Source organism: Mytilus galloprovincialis, chromosome 5, assembly GCF_965363235.1.
Source record: "Mytilus galloprovincialis chromosome 5, xbMytGall1.hap1.1, whole genome shotgun sequence".
Classification (NCBI taxonomy): Eukaryota; Metazoa; Mollusca; class Bivalvia; order Mytilida; family Mytilidae; genus Mytilus; species Mytilus galloprovincialis.
The window spans coordinates 83,570,678-83,590,537 of record NC_134842.1 but is presented as its reverse complement, the minus strand read 5'-3'; the positions used below and the strand labels follow the sequence as shown (position 1 = coordinate 83,590,537).

Sequence of the window (19,860 nt, the reverse complement as noted above, 5' to 3'; positions counted from 1 at the left end):
AAGTATCTACATAAGTTCCAACCTTCTGCTTTTCAAAACAACAAGACTTGCTTTTATTCTTATTAATATTTTTTTTCATTTACTTACCTAGTTCCTCATTACACAATTTGATTATTGTTTTTTTAGTGGATTTAATTTGATATCCTCAGTTACTTAATTGTGTCATGGCAAACCTAGGTTACATATCCCTTTAGGGCTCGCCACAACCAGACTGGAAATATCATTTGTTGGACTTGTTAATGTATGTGCAAGGAGGTGAATTAAGTTTGTTAACCACACTGAAAACTAAACTTCTATTGTTGGAATTTTTACATAATTTTTGTTTCATATTGTGGATTTAATTTCTAATTCTCACCATTTACAAACACCTTTCTGAACAATAACACATTTTTGTACTTTGTAGATTTTATTGACAACAAACAAATTTTGGCAAAAGGTGCTTTGTTGTCAGTGTAATAATTTATTGTTATCAAGCTCAAACATAGCATCTCCTTAATATGTCTTTTGATTGAATTAAGCCATTTCAGTTGATATTTCATAATGTGTCTTTCTATGTTGTAATGCTACACTTAGTCTATTATTTCAGATAAGGGTGAGTGTTTGGTACCATTAAAACATTAAACCCAATTGCAATTGTTTGCACCTGCCCTAAGTCAGGAATCTGATGTTCAATTGCTGTGGTTGTAAATGTGGTTCGTAAGTGTTTCTTGTTTCTCATTTTTTACATAGATTAAACCATTGTTTTTCACATTTGAATGGTTTTACACCAGTAATTTTTAATTATTAGCTTGCTCTTTTTTTTGTGCTGGAACCGTACTTTGACCTATAATGAATTACTTTTATTAATTGTGACTTGGATGGAGAATTGTCTCATTGGCACTCATACCATATCGTCTTGTATCTATAGCATCTCCTGCACAAATCACATCTAGAATGAAACCCAACAAGAATGAAACAAGGAGATACAACTCAAGAACAAGACATGAACACTTGGTTGCAATGAGAGTTACCTCCCCTTGTACATACTTTGTTCTCCATACAGTATACTAACCTTCCCCTTTCAATATTTTAACAAATACTTTGTTGTATTTTGTGGATTTAAGTTTTTCCTCCACACTGTATGTTCTTTTCCCTTCAATTTCATCATCGTCAATACCTTCATCTGAATAAATCTTCTTTTCTTTCACTCTCTGGAAAAAGAGAAAAATATATTATTAAAGATTACTGTTGAAAATCTCCTAGCTCTTCAGATTTCTAGTTTTCACTCTCTGAAAAAAAGAGAAAAATATCATTTAAGATTACGATTGACAACCTGAGTGATCTTCATGCTAGGAACATTTTTGTGTTAATGTCTGAAAACTGGAAAAATCCCCCCTTTTTAATTAATAAAACCCGTTAACTCGGAAACGTAAAATCTAAAATTTATAAAAATTGAAAGTGACCTCATGTTAATTGATATAAACAATTCACCAAAATTCCTTGCTTTGTGAAAGCCTTTTTGAGATATTATCAGAAAACTGAAAAAACCACCAATTTCATTGAATAAAAACCCATTACCCAGAAACTTAAAATCTAAAATTTATATAAAAAAAAACAAAAAGAGAGCTCACGTCAATAGATATAAACAATTTCCCAAAGTTTAATGCAAATTGTTTAAAGAGTTTTTGAGTTAATGTCCGACATGTTGACAACAGACGGACAACAGTATACCATAATACGTTCCGTAAACGAGCGTATAAAAAATATTATAATATATTGAGTAGTAATTTAAACACATTCTATATTAGTAATTTAAACACATTCTATATATAGCTAGCTACATAAATTAATAATTATACTAAAAACATAGTCATAGAAAATGGAACGCATTACAAAGGATTATATCCGTATAAATAAGAAATACTGATTTGTCAAAGACCGAATTATTTTAATATTTTATTTACTGTTTTATGTTTTTGTCCATTTTAATTCCTTGTTATCTGTTATGAGCCAAATCAATTTGCTGTTTTGCTGTTATTGGGACCCCCTTGCCCCCCCCCCCCCTCCCTCTTAAATGCAACCCCGATTTTGCGACATGTTGTACGCCGGTATAAAGTCAAAAGGTTGTAAATTATAGCACTAGCATCTGCTTTTATCCATTCAAAACATGTGTAAGATAATATTTACCTTTCGTTGCGCTTTCCAAGTACAAAATAGTGGGTACATAAATCCATCGGTATCAGGTCGTTCCGGCCCAAAGTCAAACCGGCCCAAAGTCGATTCGGCCCAAGTCAGTCCGGTCCCATAATAAAATATGAATAAACTATATTCACTATATGGAGGAATTTGTGACAAATTTGAACAGTATATATAAACGAAATCATTAGTTTGTTTATTCAACAACTGTCTGATTGTGAACTAAGGTAATGCCACTCGTAATGATCACTTAATTCAATCAAATATCCTGATTAATTAAAGTCACGTAATCAACAAGGTCTTTATAATTCGATCTTTTGTTTGGTGTATATAATAATAATATTAATTGTATTTTTGTTTCAGGTAACATTAGAGGTTTCTATATAACTTCTTCTTCTCTGGATCTTTACACCCTTTATAGGGTAACCATATCTTTTGTATGTCGAACAGTTCCACCACCAAAAAAATAATTGAAGAATAAATTAACAATCGTAACACAACAACATTATATACACTATATACATTTTTTAAGTCTTTATGTGTTTTTATAAAGGAGGTTTACAGGTTTTATTTTGACCTTTACATAGGAAGTTTACAGTTTAAGACTTTTAACATACAATTAAAGGAAAAATTATGATTTTTACTTTAAGCAGTTATTTTTCATATATTTTTGGTTTACTGATCAATATTTAATATAATATTTACAGATTAGGTCACATATTCACTTTTTAGATAATTCACTTTTTAGATAATTTACAAAATGAAAAAAGACAAGATTTTGGTCTTTGATCTTTAGGAATTCGCCTTTATATCTTTAAAGATAATTTGACATTAATTTATTCACTGTGTATAACACTTTTTTTTGTAATATCGAATATAGTCAATATATTAATTTTAAGTTTGTATGTATCAGCTTGGGGATCGGCTTGTACCCGTTGTGTATATATGTAACTATTTGTTATTACACAAGACAATTGAAAGAAAATGTCACAATTTGAACAGAACGTTGCCTTTTACAGTGCTTATTTAAGGGGGTTTGTCCGACCCCCCTGGCTACGGGTATGTTAAATAAGCAATTATTATATAATATCATATAGACTGATTATTATTTATTTCGTTTAAGTCATTAACTTATTTTACATTTTCAGAATCCATGATTCAGAATCAAGTTACTCTGCTGAGGGGTTGACATTCTTCTGTGCCCCCTTTTGTGATGTGGGATGTGTAGTGTGTTTGTGGAGGAGGGGGACATGGAATTTGGGAAAGTTGACAAACGAGAATTAATCAAATCAGAGAATTTAGAAATCTTATAGTGTAAATAAATAAAATACAACACATAGGAATACTCTTGGTTTGTTAGTGTTCCTGTCGAAGATCTCTCCAGCTTCCTCCATTAATAAAAACTTACCACCACGAAATAACCTTCGAGAAATAGTCAATACTGTTGACAGTGGCGCAAAAATGATCAATCAATAAGTCTTGAATGCAGATACATGTATATTCATTTAACAAGTGAATTATACATTTTACCAGAGACATATAATGTATTATACTGTCTCTGATTTTTACTAATCTGAATTTAAAGACGTATTATATTATTAGGAAATATACTTTAAGTTTGCTACTGTCTCTGTGACTTAGAATTGCACACTCTACAAAGCTCTACACAAATAATAGCCAGTGCTAGCCTACATTATCAGCATAGTTGATCCTTGAAATGGCTAAATTTTGGACTCGATCTATTGGTCCAAGGTTAAACAATAATTTTTTTTTCTTTTATAATAATCAACTCATGGATTTATTAACTATGCAAATACTTTTAACACTATCTCTTATATTCCACGAAAAGCTCGCCAAACCTTATGTTCACTATGTTAGTATAATAGTCCCAGCATCATTTGTAATTTTACTAAAACCTGTTGAGGCTAGGTTGCCACATGTTGACAGCAGAAAGTTCCGAACTGTTTACCATCTATAGTACCTAAGTTCAACCATGTATTTTGGAGGTTCGTGTTCCACAAAGAAGGCAATGGATCATATAGGGAACCACTGAAGCATGACTATAGAGCGAAAGTAACAGTCAGTGCCCTCCCCCTTTTAAAGTTATCAAAATTTCTGGATCCGTCCCTGGCACAATCGTTAGTTTCTTTGTAATGGTAATGCAAAGTTATTGGTGTTTTACTGCATGAACATTTTATATTTTAGGCTTTCTTGTTTTATTGGATTTATGGTAATCCTCCTTTGATTTCACGGTTAACAGCAGACACACAGCTAAAGACCCTGTATTGTTATTTTTTATCTTATCTTTTCTTACCCAATTTTATTTTCACCAGTAGGCTGGAGAAATCTGTCAAAATTTCTTACCAAGTCTGTTTTGGTATACTAAGTACATCGCAATTTTAAAATGTGTTCAGATTTGATCTTATAACTAACGACTTTTTGCAACTTTAATCAAAATCCGTTTCGTGAATGTTTTCCCGCACACTGGTATTTATAAATGCCTCGAAAACTGACATTTTTTGTTTCCTTTATACATGTATAGAATAGAGAATTGAGGAGTTATGAACTTTGAAAAACCACAAACACGGGTAACTTTTGAAACCACCCGCAGGACAGCAGTGGCGGATCCAGAACCTTTCTGATGAACTTAGCTTTCATGTGTAAATCATGTGTTAACAATATATGTGATACACGCATGTATTTATTACGTGCGAACACCGCATGTGAAGATCATGCGTTTAACGCATACTTCAGATACCGCATGATTTTCGCACGATTCACACACGATTTACGCATGTAATAGCCTTCATGCGTAAATCATGCGTTTAAGAAATGATGCGATACACGCATGTTTAAAACGTGTGAAAACCGCACGTAACGATCATACGATTTACTCATATTTCATATTTCGCATGATTTACGCATGATTCACGCATGATATACGCATGTAATGGCCTTCATGCGTAAATCATGCATTGCACTTTTGCCTGTGTAGGAATTGCCTTAGTTTTCCTTGTTGTTGAGTACCCATGGAAAGACTTGAAAATTATAGAACTTGCAGTAGAGAGTAGATTCGAAGAGAGGCATTGTGGTGTACTGGTCACCATGTTATCAAAAATTTATTTTTAATACTTTCCCTGTTTGCTAAAATCTTTGTTCTCATTAACCCTTTCCTCCATGAAAATTATTTTTAACACACTTGATTGGCATAGGATTTTTTCAATAAAAAAAAATCATCATGTTTAAAGTGTTAATTTGCATTGGTAAAACAATTATTTTATCAATGAAATTCCAGTCAGATATTCTCATGTATATCCTTTTTAGCTCACCTGGCCGAAAGGCCAAGTGAGCTTTTCTCATCACTTGGCGTCCGGCGTCCGTCGTCCGTCGTCGTCGTCCTGCGTTAACTTTTACAAAAATCTTCTCCTCTGAAACTACTGGGCCAAATTTAACCAAACTTGGCCATAATCATCATTTGGGTATCTAGTTTAAAAAATGTGTCCGATGACCCGGCCAACCAACCAAGATGGCCGCCATGGCTAAAAATAGAACATAGGGGTAAAATGCAGTTTTTGGCTTATAACTCAAAAACTAAAGCATTTAGAGCAAATCTGACACGGTTAAATTGTTCATCAAGTCAACATCTATCTGCCCTGAAATTTTCAGATGAATCGGACATTCCGTTGTTGGGTTGCTGCCCCTGAAATGATAATTTTAAGGAAATTTTGCTGTTTTTGGTTATTATCTTGAATATTATTATAGATAGAGATAAACTGTAAACAGCAATAATGTTCAGCAAAGTAAGATCTACAAATAAGTCAACATGACCAAAATGGTCAGTTGATCACTTTAGGAGTTATTGCCCTTTATAGTCAATTTTTAACCATTTTTCGTAAATCTTAGTAATCTTTTAGAAAAATCTTCTCCTCTGAAACTACTGGGCCAAATTTAACTAAACTTGGCCACAATCATCATTGGGGTATTTAGTTTAAAAAATGTGTCCGGTGACCCATCCAACCAACCAAGATGGCCACCATGGCTAAAAATAGAACATAGGGGTAAAATGCAGTTTTTGGCTTATAACTCAAAAACCAAAACATTTAGAGCAAATCTGACATGGGGGTAATATTGTTTATCAGGTCAAGATCTATCTGCCCTGAATTTTTCAGATGAATTGGACATTTCGTTGTTGGGTTGCTGCCCCTGAAATGGTAATTTTAAGGAAATTTTGCTGTTTTTTTGTTATTATCTTGAATATTATTATAGATAGAGATAAACTGTAAACAGCAATAATGTACAGCAAAGTACGAACTAAAAATAAGTCAGTATGACCAAAATGGTCAGTTGACCATTTTAGGAGTTATTGCCCTTTATAGTCCATTTTTAACAATTTTCTTAAATTTGAAGATTTTCAATAACATTTTCCACAGAAAGTACTGTTATAGATAGAGATAATTGTAAGCAGCAAGAATGTTTAGTAAAGTAAGATCTACAAACACATCACCATCACCAAAACACAATTTTGTCATGAATCCATCTGTGTCCATTTTTTAATACTCACATAGACAAAGGTGAGCGACACAGGCTCTTCAGAGCCTCTAGTTGGGTCAAGCCAAACAAGTTTAAAAATAGTATTTGTTGCTTCTTCAACAAAATATCTGACATTTAGAATAAGACTGGGAGTTACAAACAGAATGATATGTCCTTGGAGGCTTGCATCGGTGCAATGTTCCTAGCTCAAACGGAGTATGCCAGTTTTTACCCACTCTATCTAGAGATATAACATGAATGTGTCCATAGTACATGGATGCCTTACTCGCACTATCATTTTCTATGTTAAGTGGACCATGAAATTAGGATAAAAACTCTAATCTGGCAATTAAATTAGAAAGATGATATCATAGGGAACATGTGTTCTAAGTTTCAAGTTGATTGGACTTCAACTTCATCAAAACCTACCGTGACTAAATACTTTAACCTGAAGCAGGACAGATGGATGAACAGAAGAATACACAAACAGATGGACGAACGGACATACAGACCAGAAAACATAAGCCCCTCTACTATCGTAGGTTGGGCCTAAAAAAACAAGATGTGGTGTGATTGCTAATGAGACATCTCTTCACAAGAGACCAAATGACACTTAAATAATTAAATTAACAACTACAAGTCACTGTGCAGCCTTCAACAATGCGCAAACAAAGCCCATAGTCCAGTTTTACTAACTACAACTTACTTTGAGTAATATCAAACATGAAATGTTGTGTTATATAATTTATTTTATGTGAATTGAGGCGTCTTATTATCACAGACCAATAATAACAAATAAACTATAAATACTACCAGTAAACATATACATATCAAGATCTCTACTTCTATATTTAAAGTCACAAAACAGCAGAATTCTACAATGTAAACAAAATGACGAACTTTTTAATATGACTCCTGCAAATACATTCGTTTTGTGAGTTTTATAGGGGGTTAGTAAATTTCATAGGGGGTTCGTGTCGTCATGTCTACTGTTAATGATGACGTCATCTATTAATGTTGTTGTGTTTCATTGTTTATTTTTTCAAATAAACAGCAGAAAAATTCCAGCGTGCCATAAATTTGTTATACAGTTAATAACTGACCCCCTACTGACCATAGAGGGTGAATAAAATCAAAAGGGGATTCAGCCTCCAGCCTCACCCCCTATGGATTTTACTAACCTTCTATGGATCGGTTGGGGGTCAGTAGCAAACCATAATACTTACAGTACAAAATTTTATCTGACAATTGTCACAGATTTGTCCTCAACTTCAAAGACATTTTCACATCTGGTTTTTCACATTACAGAATTTTTTACAAAAATTCCAAGGATTTTTCTAAGATTTCTTCCAGACCTATTTTCAAGGATTGTATTGAATTAGATATGGCAGGAAGATACTATCATTTACTCTTACTTCAACTGAAAAAAACTTTGGTTTAAACTCTAAAAATGGTTTTCCAGGCAATGTCATTCTTATTGAATAAAAGTTTTTGGAACTGAAGGAAATTGTACTTCATATAATAACAAAACAAGCTAAATTCTAAGTAAACAAGCTACAAATAGTCTATCAAAAAACTTCATACAATTAACATAAAACAACGTACAAGAACCATGCTTGTAAACATTAGATATTATAGAGTTTTTCCAGGATCCTGACATTGCATTCTTGAAACTTAATAGCCATTTCAGGACCAGCAATGTTTAAAAAAAGTCCTGATTTTTATCAGTTTGCATAATAGCAGGGAGATTTTGCATGCAAGACATAAGACTTTTGATACCTGTGGTAATGAATTGAGAAAAGGAGGTAGAAAAAGTATGTTTACAAAATACATTTGTACAACAAAAAACCATAAAAGTTAAATCATCACCATCAACTATACAGTCACAACTAATACCTTTGATTTTTGATGTCTATAAAAATATTCAAGAATATCAAAAATGTCCTATTAAACTGGAATGAAAAATAAGGAAGACCTGCCTCCATCAAAATGAAATGACTATAAATAATTTGATATTAAAGATTGTAAACCCAAAACATGTCCTGTTGACTTAAATTTCATACTGTATGTATACCTTTCAATTGATACAAATTCAGCAAGAGTTACTTCCCTTATAATACCATTTTGGAGGTTTAAGTGCACAAACTCTTTTAAAGAATTTTGCATAAATTAGTCAAATTCAACTGTTATACAGACCGCTAGACTTGAGTAAAAAATAAATTTCTGAAAAATTTTAATTTTGTATAGCCTTGCTTTCTTTTAATTCATCCTTATCCCATAATAAGGATCTCTTATTAGACTTGGTTGTATAGCATATAGCTGGTTCTCTTCAGCTTCCTCAACCTACAAAAACTAAAAACAAGGAATTATTTGAATCTGGAATAATTTTGAATTCTGGAAAATTGATTAGAAATTATTGCTGAAAACTAAACCAACTAAATAGGGTTAGCCATGCATGCATGACTAAGGTTAATTTTTCTTTCACTATCATTTCAGTATGAACTAACTAACCCCCCTTAGCCATGCGCACATGGCTAACCCTATTTAGTTGGGTTAGTTTTCATCAAAAATTTCTGATCAATTTTCCAGAATTCAAAATTATTCCAAATTTAAATAATTCCTTGTTTAAACGTGACTGCCACGAAATAGCACAATAATGTTGAAAGTGGCTTTAAACGCCAATCAATCAATCGATGTATGGCATGCTGCATTTTAGTTAGTCAAACAAGAAATTGAACCATCAATCCGTCTAAAATGGCGACCAAGGGAAACAACTGAAACATGAAACTCAGAGTATATCAATCGAAACCAATCTATTCATAAAGATGAACTGATTGCATAACCATAGGTAGGAATATGGAAATGAAATATAGGTTACATTGGCTTAATTTAACTTGCGTATTTATATAACCTCTTTGGATAGAAAACTATGCACACAATTGTGGACAGAAACACTTAAAAAATTGGAAAAGACTACAAAAAGTAATCATAAAAATATATAACATGATTTCAAAAGTATACAAAATTGTCGCATGATAGCTTACATACATAAGGTAAATGTTACCCTTTATAAATCTTACACACGGTTTTATGCTGGAACTTAAATATGGTAAATTATGCTGTCAAGTCAAAGAAAACAGGCAATATGGTCAGAAAAAAGCGACACTTCTAATAGGCATTAAACAATTTAAGGTGATAACATTTAGTTTAGCTTTACTCATTTTTCTGATGCCACTTTAATTTTAACCTTTGTACTTATTGTTCATGGCAATGCCAATATGGGTACCGGTAATGGCTAACTGATATAATTAACTTAACCTTCTATTTCATAAGGTCACATCCTCTAAACTTTGTTTGATAAACTTCAACTCTCTTTGCTTAGCAGTTGTGGTCAATTAAAATAAAATGATTACATTCTGCTGATATTCTTGTATATATATATGTGTGTATGTATAGTAGTATGCCTGTAAATGCTTTAATGACTCCAATTACTTCTGAAAGTAATTTCGAAAACAACAATACCTAAGTACTAATCTATCCTATTTTGCTAAGCACTATCAAAATCAAAATATGACCTGTTTCGGATAGAAATCAACATATGCAAATGATTATCAATTGAATATCAATACATATTTTTTTTAACATTGTTTCGGGTTGAAAGAAATTCTTACTAGTATTTCAATTTTGTAACTGTTTACAAATTTAGTGACATAAAAACCCTACAACACAGACCAAAGTTAATCTATTACTTTAAGTTTGAAACTTGGTCAACATCTTATACATGTACACGTACAGGAGGACTTGCATAAGGTCAATTTCTACCTGAGGCAACTCATATCATGTGACAAGTCATGTGATCTGGAATGAGGATTGTGTGATAAACGAGACCACAGGACATTTCTTCCGTATCTTAGCAGAGATATGCGGAGAGGAAGCCATCTTAACTGTTTGTAATTGTGTACAATGTTGGAATGAATCTCCTGCACGATCTGTGATCTTTGTGCATCCACTTATATCCAAAGCAATCAAAGACTGAGTCACAGAGTTGCCTGGCAACAGTAACTGTCGGATACCATCGTCAGTCATCCTTGGACAGTAGCTGATGTCTAATTTTTCTAGTGATATTAAATGGTTGGGAATTTCTGATAGTAATGTATTCGAAATTTCTGTCCCTGCTACCGAAAGATGTTTTAATTTATGCAGACGACTTATATCTACCATCCCTGGGTGTCTGTCTGCTGGGGGACGAATTATGTCCCGAAACTGTTCGTCGGACATTGTAATCCAGCTGATGTCAAGAGAATACAAAAGAGGACAAACAGCAAATCCTAATGCACTAACAACGGCCCATGAACATGACGACAAAGAAAGAGTTTTCAGCTGAGGAATTCTAGCTAACAACCAAGCTAATTGTTTGTGTGTAAGTTTTGATGATTTAAGAATTAATGTTGACGGCTGTCGTTTCACAATACCAATCAAATGAACTTGATAAATGTATTTTCCACTGAGATTTATAGTTTTCCATAATGTATGATGCATGCACCATCGATTCCAAGTCTTACAGCATCCCAAACTTTTAACCAAGGATGTTGGATTTAGATGAGCAAATATTTTCATCCATATTTCTCTACAGAGTGGATGATTTTTACCATTGTTCATTACAAAATAATCTGCTGGTGGAGGTGGGGGTGGGGGGCGTATCACATATCGCTTTATATCTTTCAGAGGTTCTATTTTTAGTGGTGCAATTATTTCTGGAGTTATGTCCCCTCTTCCAGGTGCAAACAGTTTATTTGGTTTCTGCAAATCATTAGTATTATTTGGTGCACTCTCAATCAGTTTTTTTCTCTTTTTGCCTTGACCTTGACCTCTGAAACCTGACTTTGAAGGTGTGTGATTGGCTCCATGTTCGACGTATGAAGTAGATGGAACATCAATGTCCATAACATTTTCAACTAAATCTAATGCCTCTGTTGACAATTTCTTTCTGACCTTTGACCCAGCAGACCTCCTGAACTTTTTGAATCCATAAAGACGTCTTCCCCTTGGTGATGTAAGTGCCTATAAGTACAAAGATGTGGAGTTAAGGACACTGATGTTCCAATTTCAAAGTTCACAAACTAGTTCCTGGTCTGAATTTGTGTTGGATCTTCTCTGTTCAAGAAACAGCTAGAAGGAAAATGTTAATTCAAGATTTTTTATTTATCAACTTTTTTTTGCTTTTTTTACACCATTTTCAGTTCTCAAGGTCAAAGGTTGGGAGGAAGAACAACACAAATTCAGTTTGAACTATATAAAATTTATTTCATTCAAAAACATATCAAACAATCAATTAAAAGAAACATCAAAATGAAATCTTGTTTTCCTGATTAATGATCTTAAAAGTATAGTGCAATGGAAAATTCTATTGAATTTCGATTTTTTTACTCACAAAAATGAAATTTGTGATTGTTCCATAAATTTTGCTGTGATTGAATACCAAAAAGGTAAAAAAGAATAGCTTGGTCTTTTTATCCAGTACTTCCTATACATTATAAGAAAAACAAATTTCAGAGAACTTTTTCATTTTGATGATGTAACAATTTAAAAACAAATTTGTTTGTTTCTTCTTTTTTTTTGCGATTCAAAGAAATCAAATTAATTTAATAATTGAATACTGTAAATTCAGAAATTTTGTGATGTTTCTATTATCCTGAAACTTAGGATAGGAAGTCGAAGATATCATGAAAATTAAAAAACTTGCATTTTAAAATTCTGACTGCATTATTTGTATGGAGCCATTCCTGAAATAATTACATATAATCTCACATTGTTATCCATTCTTCAACAGTCTTAATAAAAAATGTACACAGCAATTTCTGAATTTACAGTATTTTAAAATGAGTTGATTTACTTCCAATATTATTTAATATACAAAAAAATGAATAAAATTTTAATAACTTATATACATAACTTAAACCTGATAGTATGGCATTATATTACAAAATTACCAATGAAGTAATATGCTATGTGATTTATGTAAACTGTCCCTCATATATTCCCCTCAATAATATTACATAAACAATCATACTAAATGAAGAGGTAGCGTTGTGTGAATTTAAGACGATTACTGTTGATTCATTTATTTTTGTGGGTACCAATAGTCGTAGTTTGAGAAAAAGAGTATTTAGTGGATATTTAATTTCAAGGCTTTTCCAAAGTCTGTAATGATTGAGGACTATAGAAATTTGTACTTTGTCCAATATCTGAATTCCTACTTTAGGCTTATTCACGAAAGTTGGTATCCCACGAACAATAATGAATCCACAGTCCATTAAAACAAACATATTATTTATTTATATAAACATAAAAACAGGATACCTAATAAAAAAAGCCATTTTCTAATACCTTTCATTGCCCCAAAAGCCCATTAAAAAAGGAATGATTCACCTTCTTCAGATAATGCAATGATAAAGAACAGAACACTCCTTGTCTGCTATCTAATTCAGTCATAAAATATTCAACATACAGAAATATATGAAGGATCTGACAGAATTGTTTGTTTGTTGAAAATATGAGGATTTTTTTCAAGAAATTTAAAAATTAGTTTTTTGGCAAAATTAGTATCACTAGGTGTTAGAATAAAGAAAAACAATTTTAAAATTATAATCGAATATAAATTTGAAAATTAACTAAAGTGTGTCAAAAATTGTTGAATTTTTCACATTGATAAAAAAAAAAAAATACTGATATCTCTTACACATTTCATTAATGAATTCAAAATTTTAATGTTAGGAAAAGCAAATGTGTTATTTTGATTTTAGATTTAAATATGAATAAGTTGAGTATTCATTATTGGGGATAACACTTATTTTTCTTAAAAATTAATCATTGAAAAAAATAAAACAGGAAAATTTTTACAGGAAAACAAAATCAGTCAATTTATAACAATTTGTGAACTTTTACAATATATAATAAGGCAACCAATGAAGAATTTGTAATGGTTGATTAAACATTCATACTTCCTTTCGAAATGATGAAACTAAAATTAACTTACCTTTAAAAATTATCTAATTACATTATATTAACAATAATCACAATTTCTCTTCTTTTTTTCGATATGTAATAACAAAATTGGCACATTCAGATATTCATTAACAAAATGTTCTTTAATATATATACATAAGGATTTGTATACAACCCTAGTAATGTCAATTTGGAATATTGGATCGCAAGAGCATAAATTGGGATAATTTTCATACTACTTTTATAAAACCTCAGAACTTTATTATTCTTTTAGTTTTAGTACAGTTTATTATCCTTTTTTTTATTATAATTATTTACTCTCATCTCAGTAGGTACATTTTTAAGTTGAAAAAATTTTGATATATATATTACAGTATCATGATATTATAGAATGTATGAATGGTCATATAATTTTATGTTATGTATATTGTGCTCATATTTTGTCCAATATCCACTTTTTTAGAGTAAAAATTTTAAAAAAGCTTACTTTACTGAACAGGTATAATTAGTTATCTGATAATTTTATAAATTTCATGAATTTTGTCTTTTTATTTTGTCATTTATTTATTCAATAAAACTTGTCACTGCAATACCTTTCCTTCTTTCCTATGAAAAATACCCCCCCCCCCCCAAAAAAAAAAAAAAATTTTTTTTTTTTTTTTTTTTAATTTAAAATGAAATCCAGGAACAAAACAAAACATATAGAAAATAAATTAAACATATTGGGAATTGAGATCATTGGATTAATTCATTATACTTTAAAAAAAACAATTAGTAATCTAAATCAGTATCAAAATAAAAAAAAAATAAGATAAAAATCAGCTGATTACACAAAAGTAATGATGATGACATGAACAGAAATTATTTCAACCGCCATAAATATTTTTCTTATATTGCCCTATATCTAATACAAACATTAGCAATTTAGAACAAAAATGAAATCCATGCCTTATTTTTATCTTGTTTAAAATATAAAGGAAGTTAAATATACTTTTTGGTTCCCAACTTTTATTTTTCAACATGCTAGATGTACCAAAGATTAAACCGTCATTTTCTTTTACCCATACTGGCCTTTATAAAATTATATACATAGAGAAAAAAAGAGAAAAGTACAACAGATTTGAGCAATGATACACGGCAAGTTTTGAATATCCCCTGAAAGAAACTAGGAACATGAATAATGAATATCAACAGTAGTCCAAAAATCTACGAGGTGTAACTACCTCACGTCTCGGTCGCTTAGCCATGTGATCTGATGTCATGTTTTCATCGCTCAGAGTCGGGGACCTTTTTATGGTTCGTCCCGATCTAGTTTTGACAGACTCTGGTGTTTTTGCAACTCCATTTGTTTTTGGGTTATCTCCCTTGGGTGTCCCTTGTACTTCCTCTGACGTTGGTAGAGGGTTATCAATAACATCACCATGATCGTCAGGTTTGATAGTTTTCTTTAACGGAGAAGCTTTGACATTTGTTATAGACTTCTTCTACAATAGATTAAATATACAGTTAGAATGCATGCTCAATTCCAGCTTCTGTAAACCAACTTATTTTGCTTCATTTTGCATTTAGCCTTTTGTTTCCCAATACTTGGCGACTTAATTTTGTTATTTTCATATTTACTTGATTTAGCTTTAAATTTTCACGATGATTTATATTGGAGAAAGTTGTAACTAGAGGCTCTCAAGAGGCTGTGTCGCTCACCTTGGTCTATGTGCATATTAAACAATGGACACAAATAAATTCATGACAAAATTGTGCTTTGTTGATGGTGATGTGTTTGTAGATCTTATTCTACTGAACTTTATCTTTATCTTTAATGAACTTGGCCCAGAAATACAGTGGAAAATATTTTGTAAAAAATTTACAAAACTTTATGGTGAAAATTGTCAAAAATTGACTATAAAGAGCAAATTCTTATGAATATAGAATACTTTTAGAAAGAAAATCTATATGAAAGCTTAGAATTGACATTTTTATAGCAATTCAAAATAATAACAGTTCCTTCAGCATGGAAATGACTATAATATACCTATACAAACTGATAGACTAATTTTGTCACAACATCATGAAATTGGAGTTAAAATCTTATAAGATTGTAATAAAATTGAGAATGGAAATGGGGAATGTGTCGAAGAGGCAACAACCCAACCATAGAGCAGACAACAGCAGAAGGTGACCAACAGGTCTTCAATGCAACGAGAAATTCTCGCACCGGGAGGCGTCCTTCAGCTGGCCCCTAAACAAATATAAGTATGTTTGATTTTATGTCACTTTGCACTTTCACATTTGTCTGAACAATTTGTTCAATATTCTGACCAGTTGAACAATTTGATTTAATAAAACAAATTGAAATTTGGTCAAAATTTGGAATGCATTGCAATTGGTGGAGAGCAACACTAAGTCAAGTCACTGTAAAAGTTTTCCTATGTCCATGAAAATTAAACCCATAAAAATAAATAAATCCACAGTACTTTAAATCATCAGTACGTTTGTAAAAGTCAAGTTCATCAATGTATTTTAAGCATTTACCTGAAACAGATTGAAAATAATCTATGTAACCATAAGCTTAGAATATATTTTAAACAAGAGTGCACATGCTGAAATGTCTCGCCTTCTATACTAATCATTGATATTATGTTGATAGTCCTTAGTATAAAGCTAAGCTTTATAACAACTGTCACATAAACTTAACATTAACCAAGATAACTAAACATAGACCAATGAACCTTGAAAATGAGGTCAAGGTCAGATGAACCATGCCAGGCAGACATGTACAGCTAACAATGCTTCTATACAACATATATAGTTGACCTATTACTTATAGTTTAAGAAAAATAGACCAAAACACAAAAACTTAAGACTGTGCAATGAACCGTGAAAATGAGGTCACGGTCAAATAAAACCTGTGTGACTGACATAAAGATCATAAAATATTTCCATACACCAAATATAGCTGACCTATGGCATATAGTATTAGATAAAAAGACCAAAACTCAAAAACTTAACTTTGACCACTGAACCATGAAAATGAGGTCAAGGTCACATGACATCTGCCCGCAAGACATGTACACCTTACAATCGTTCCATACAACAAATATAGTAGACCTATTGCATATAGTATGAGAAAAAGAGACCAAAACACAAAAATTTAACTTTGACCACTGAACCATGAAAATGATGTCAAGGTCACATGAAATCTGCCCGCTAGACATGTACACCTTACAATCATTCCATACAACAAATATAGTAGACCTATTGCATATAGTATGAGAAAAACAGACCAAAACACAAATATTTAACTATAACCACTGAACCATGAAAATGAGGTCAAGGTCAGATGACACCTGCCAGTTGGACATGTACACCTTACAGTCCTTCCATACACTGAATATACTAGCTCTATTGCTTATAGTATCTGAGATATGGACTTGACCACCAAAACTTAACCTTGTTCATTGATCCATGAAATGAGGTCGAGGTCAAGTGAAAACTGTCTGACAGACATGAGGACATTGCAAGGTACGCATATATCAAATATAGTTATCCTATTACTTATAATAAGAGAGAATTCAACATTGCAAAAAATTTGAACTTTTTTTTCAAGTGGTCACTGAACCATGAAAATGAGGTCAAGGACATTGGACATGATACTGACGGAAACTTCGTAACATGAGGCATCTATATACAAAGTATGAAGCATCCAGGTCTTCCACCTTCTATAATATAAAGCTTTTAAGAAGTTAGCTAACACCGCCGCCGCCGCCGCCGTAGCCGCCGCCGCCGGATCACTATCCCTATGTCGAGCTTTCTGCAACAAAAGTTGCAGGCTCGACAAAAATGGTTGACATAAACATACGGATGATTTTAAGAGTTATTTCCCTTAACCTAGGTCTACTTCCTTAATTTTTTCAATTATTTTGCTTCATTTTAATCCATTGTTAAAACAAATTAAATAATTTTTTACCATTTTAAGAGGAGATCTCTGTTTAGACATTGCCGGTGATGACTTTTTCTCTTTGATTCCATCAGTTATTTTCCTTTTTGCTGTCAACTTCTTTTTCAGACCATCTTTCTTCCCTTTGATTGGTTCCTGGTTGTCTGTTGTTACTTTTTGCGGTGATACAGCTGCATCATCGTAACATTCCATTTCTAAAGCCACCTCGTCTAAATCTGTTTCACTGGCATAGGATATTGGAGAGTGCTGGAAACAAATTTAAAATCTATTAAAAGTACATACCAGTGGCAGATCCAGAAATTTTTATGAGTGGACCTACTAACTGCCAAAGAGGGGACCAGCTCTGGTCATGCTTCAGTGATTCCATTTATAATCAACCAAATTTTTTCCCAGAAAAGGAGAGCCCTGAAGAATCGCAGACTCAATCTGTAGTTTTACTGTCAAAAATTAAGTTTACCTGGTGACCTGTAGGGGTAACAGGTAAATGAATATTTCGGAGAAATGTTTTCTTTGACAGTACAGCTAGTTGATGTCATAAGTATGTTGGGCGTATGATTGGTAAACACTGGACATTTCATAGCTTCACGCACACCTCAAAATGTAATAAAATTTACAAGCAAGTTGATTTCTAGCTGCAAAATGTAATTTTTGCTTATCTTGGAGAAATTACATGTCAAAATTTAGGAATTTAAAATGACAATTCTCTTAGATACACCCAAGACAGTTAGAAGAAGAATTGTACACTGATCGTCATTCTATCAGCACCATTGATTCAAAATAATTGAACCAGAATAATCAATATGATTTTAAGTCCTATTTTACCATCTGTTCTTTGACTGTAACACGTTTTCCTTCAGTTTCCTTTGGTATATTTTTGACATCAGGTATCGATACTGCTGGTACTGCTATTGGATCCTCATTTTTTACTTCAGTTTTAACCCTAAGCTATAACAGACATTACATAATTTAAATTAGGTATTCTATTGAAATTTTTAAAATTGGTTGATAAAAATTTACCGGTGAACAAGATTGCATGTGTTGTTGTGCTAAGCATTTCCCTACTTGTAATTCAAAGTGTCAGACAAATAGATGTCGGACATGTCCCAAAAGTTCACACACATGACTTTTGAGCTGATGACCAAATATGACGTCTTTCTGAGAAAAGTGTAATGAAAAAGTTTCAGTTGATCCATCAGGGTTGAGGTTCTAAACTTCAAAGTATCTTTTCAGTGATTTTGTAAAGTACTTTTATAGTACCGTTTTATTTAATTACATTGTATTTTATTTTGTAGAAAGTCAACAAGAGTATTTTCCACTAATATTACTCAAGTTAACAAATTTCTACAACAAATGAAAATCTCTCAGATCTGTCCTTAATGTCCTTTTTTGTTTTACTTCGGTGGTTTTTTTTTTGGTGTGATTTGTATTGATCTGATGAGTTTGGCCCTTTTCAAGTGATTTTTATGTTTGTTCTGATATTGTACTGTTACACAACTGTTCCAGGTTAGCGGGAGGATTTTGTCCCAGCAAACATGTTTAACCTCGCAACATTCTGTATGTGCCTGTCCCAAGTCAGGAGCCTCTAATTCAGTGGTTGTCATTTGTTGCTGTATATAATATTTGTTTTTTGTTTCTTGTTTTGTACATAACCTGTAAATTAGACTGTTAATTTTCTTGTTTGGATTGTGTAATAAATGTCATTTTAGGGTCTTTGATAGCTTACTATACAATATTGGGTTTGCTCATTGTTGAAGGCCCTACGATGACCTATTGTTGTTAACTTCTACTTTTTTGGTCTCTGGTGAAGAGTTTTCTCATTGGCAATTATATAACATCTGCTTATTTTTAAATATCCATGATAGACAGGTGTATATAAAGATAATGTGGAACCAGTCATTCTGAAGGTCGTCCAGTAAAAATTGGTTTGATCCAGTTAGACCCCACCAATTTGATTCCTTGTTCGATGGACCCGCCCGCACCTATTTTTTTCAAAACAGATTTTTTTTTTTTTTTATATCCGCTTCACGCATCCGGAAATGTAATCATGTCTATTTCACGCACCGTTTTTTTTTGTTTGTAAATATTATAAAAAGATATCAACATTGGTTTCTTTCCCCCTTACTTATATTCCCTATCAAAAAATGTTCGTTGTTAGAATAAAGTACAAAGAACTTCTGCAGGATTTGCCTTCAACT

At 32.2% G+C, this 19,860-nt stretch overlaps 1 protein-coding gene and 1 pseudogene across 1 annotated transcript in view; both read right to left on the bottom strand.

The window, feature by feature from the left end:
- LOC143076546 (lysine-specific demethylase 2A-like) overlaps nucleotides 1-2,259 on the bottom strand; it is a 47,045-nt pseudogene extending 44,786 nt beyond the window's left edge.
- Nucleotides 2,260-9,310: 7,051 nt separating this feature from the next.
- The window catches only part of LOC143074174 (lysine-specific demethylase 2A-like), a 41,485-nt gene continuing 30,935 nt past the window's right edge, over nucleotides 9,311-19,860 (bottom strand). Inside the window, 4 exon segments of the mRNA XM_076249722.1 lie at nucleotides 9,311-11,766; nucleotides 14,934-15,194; nucleotides 17,675-17,911; nucleotides 18,488-18,610. Coding sequence (XP_076105837.1) covers nucleotides 10,555-11,766; nucleotides 14,934-15,194; nucleotides 17,675-17,911; nucleotides 18,488-18,610 — 1,833 coding nt within the window. The 3' untranslated portion in view covers nucleotides 9,311-10,554.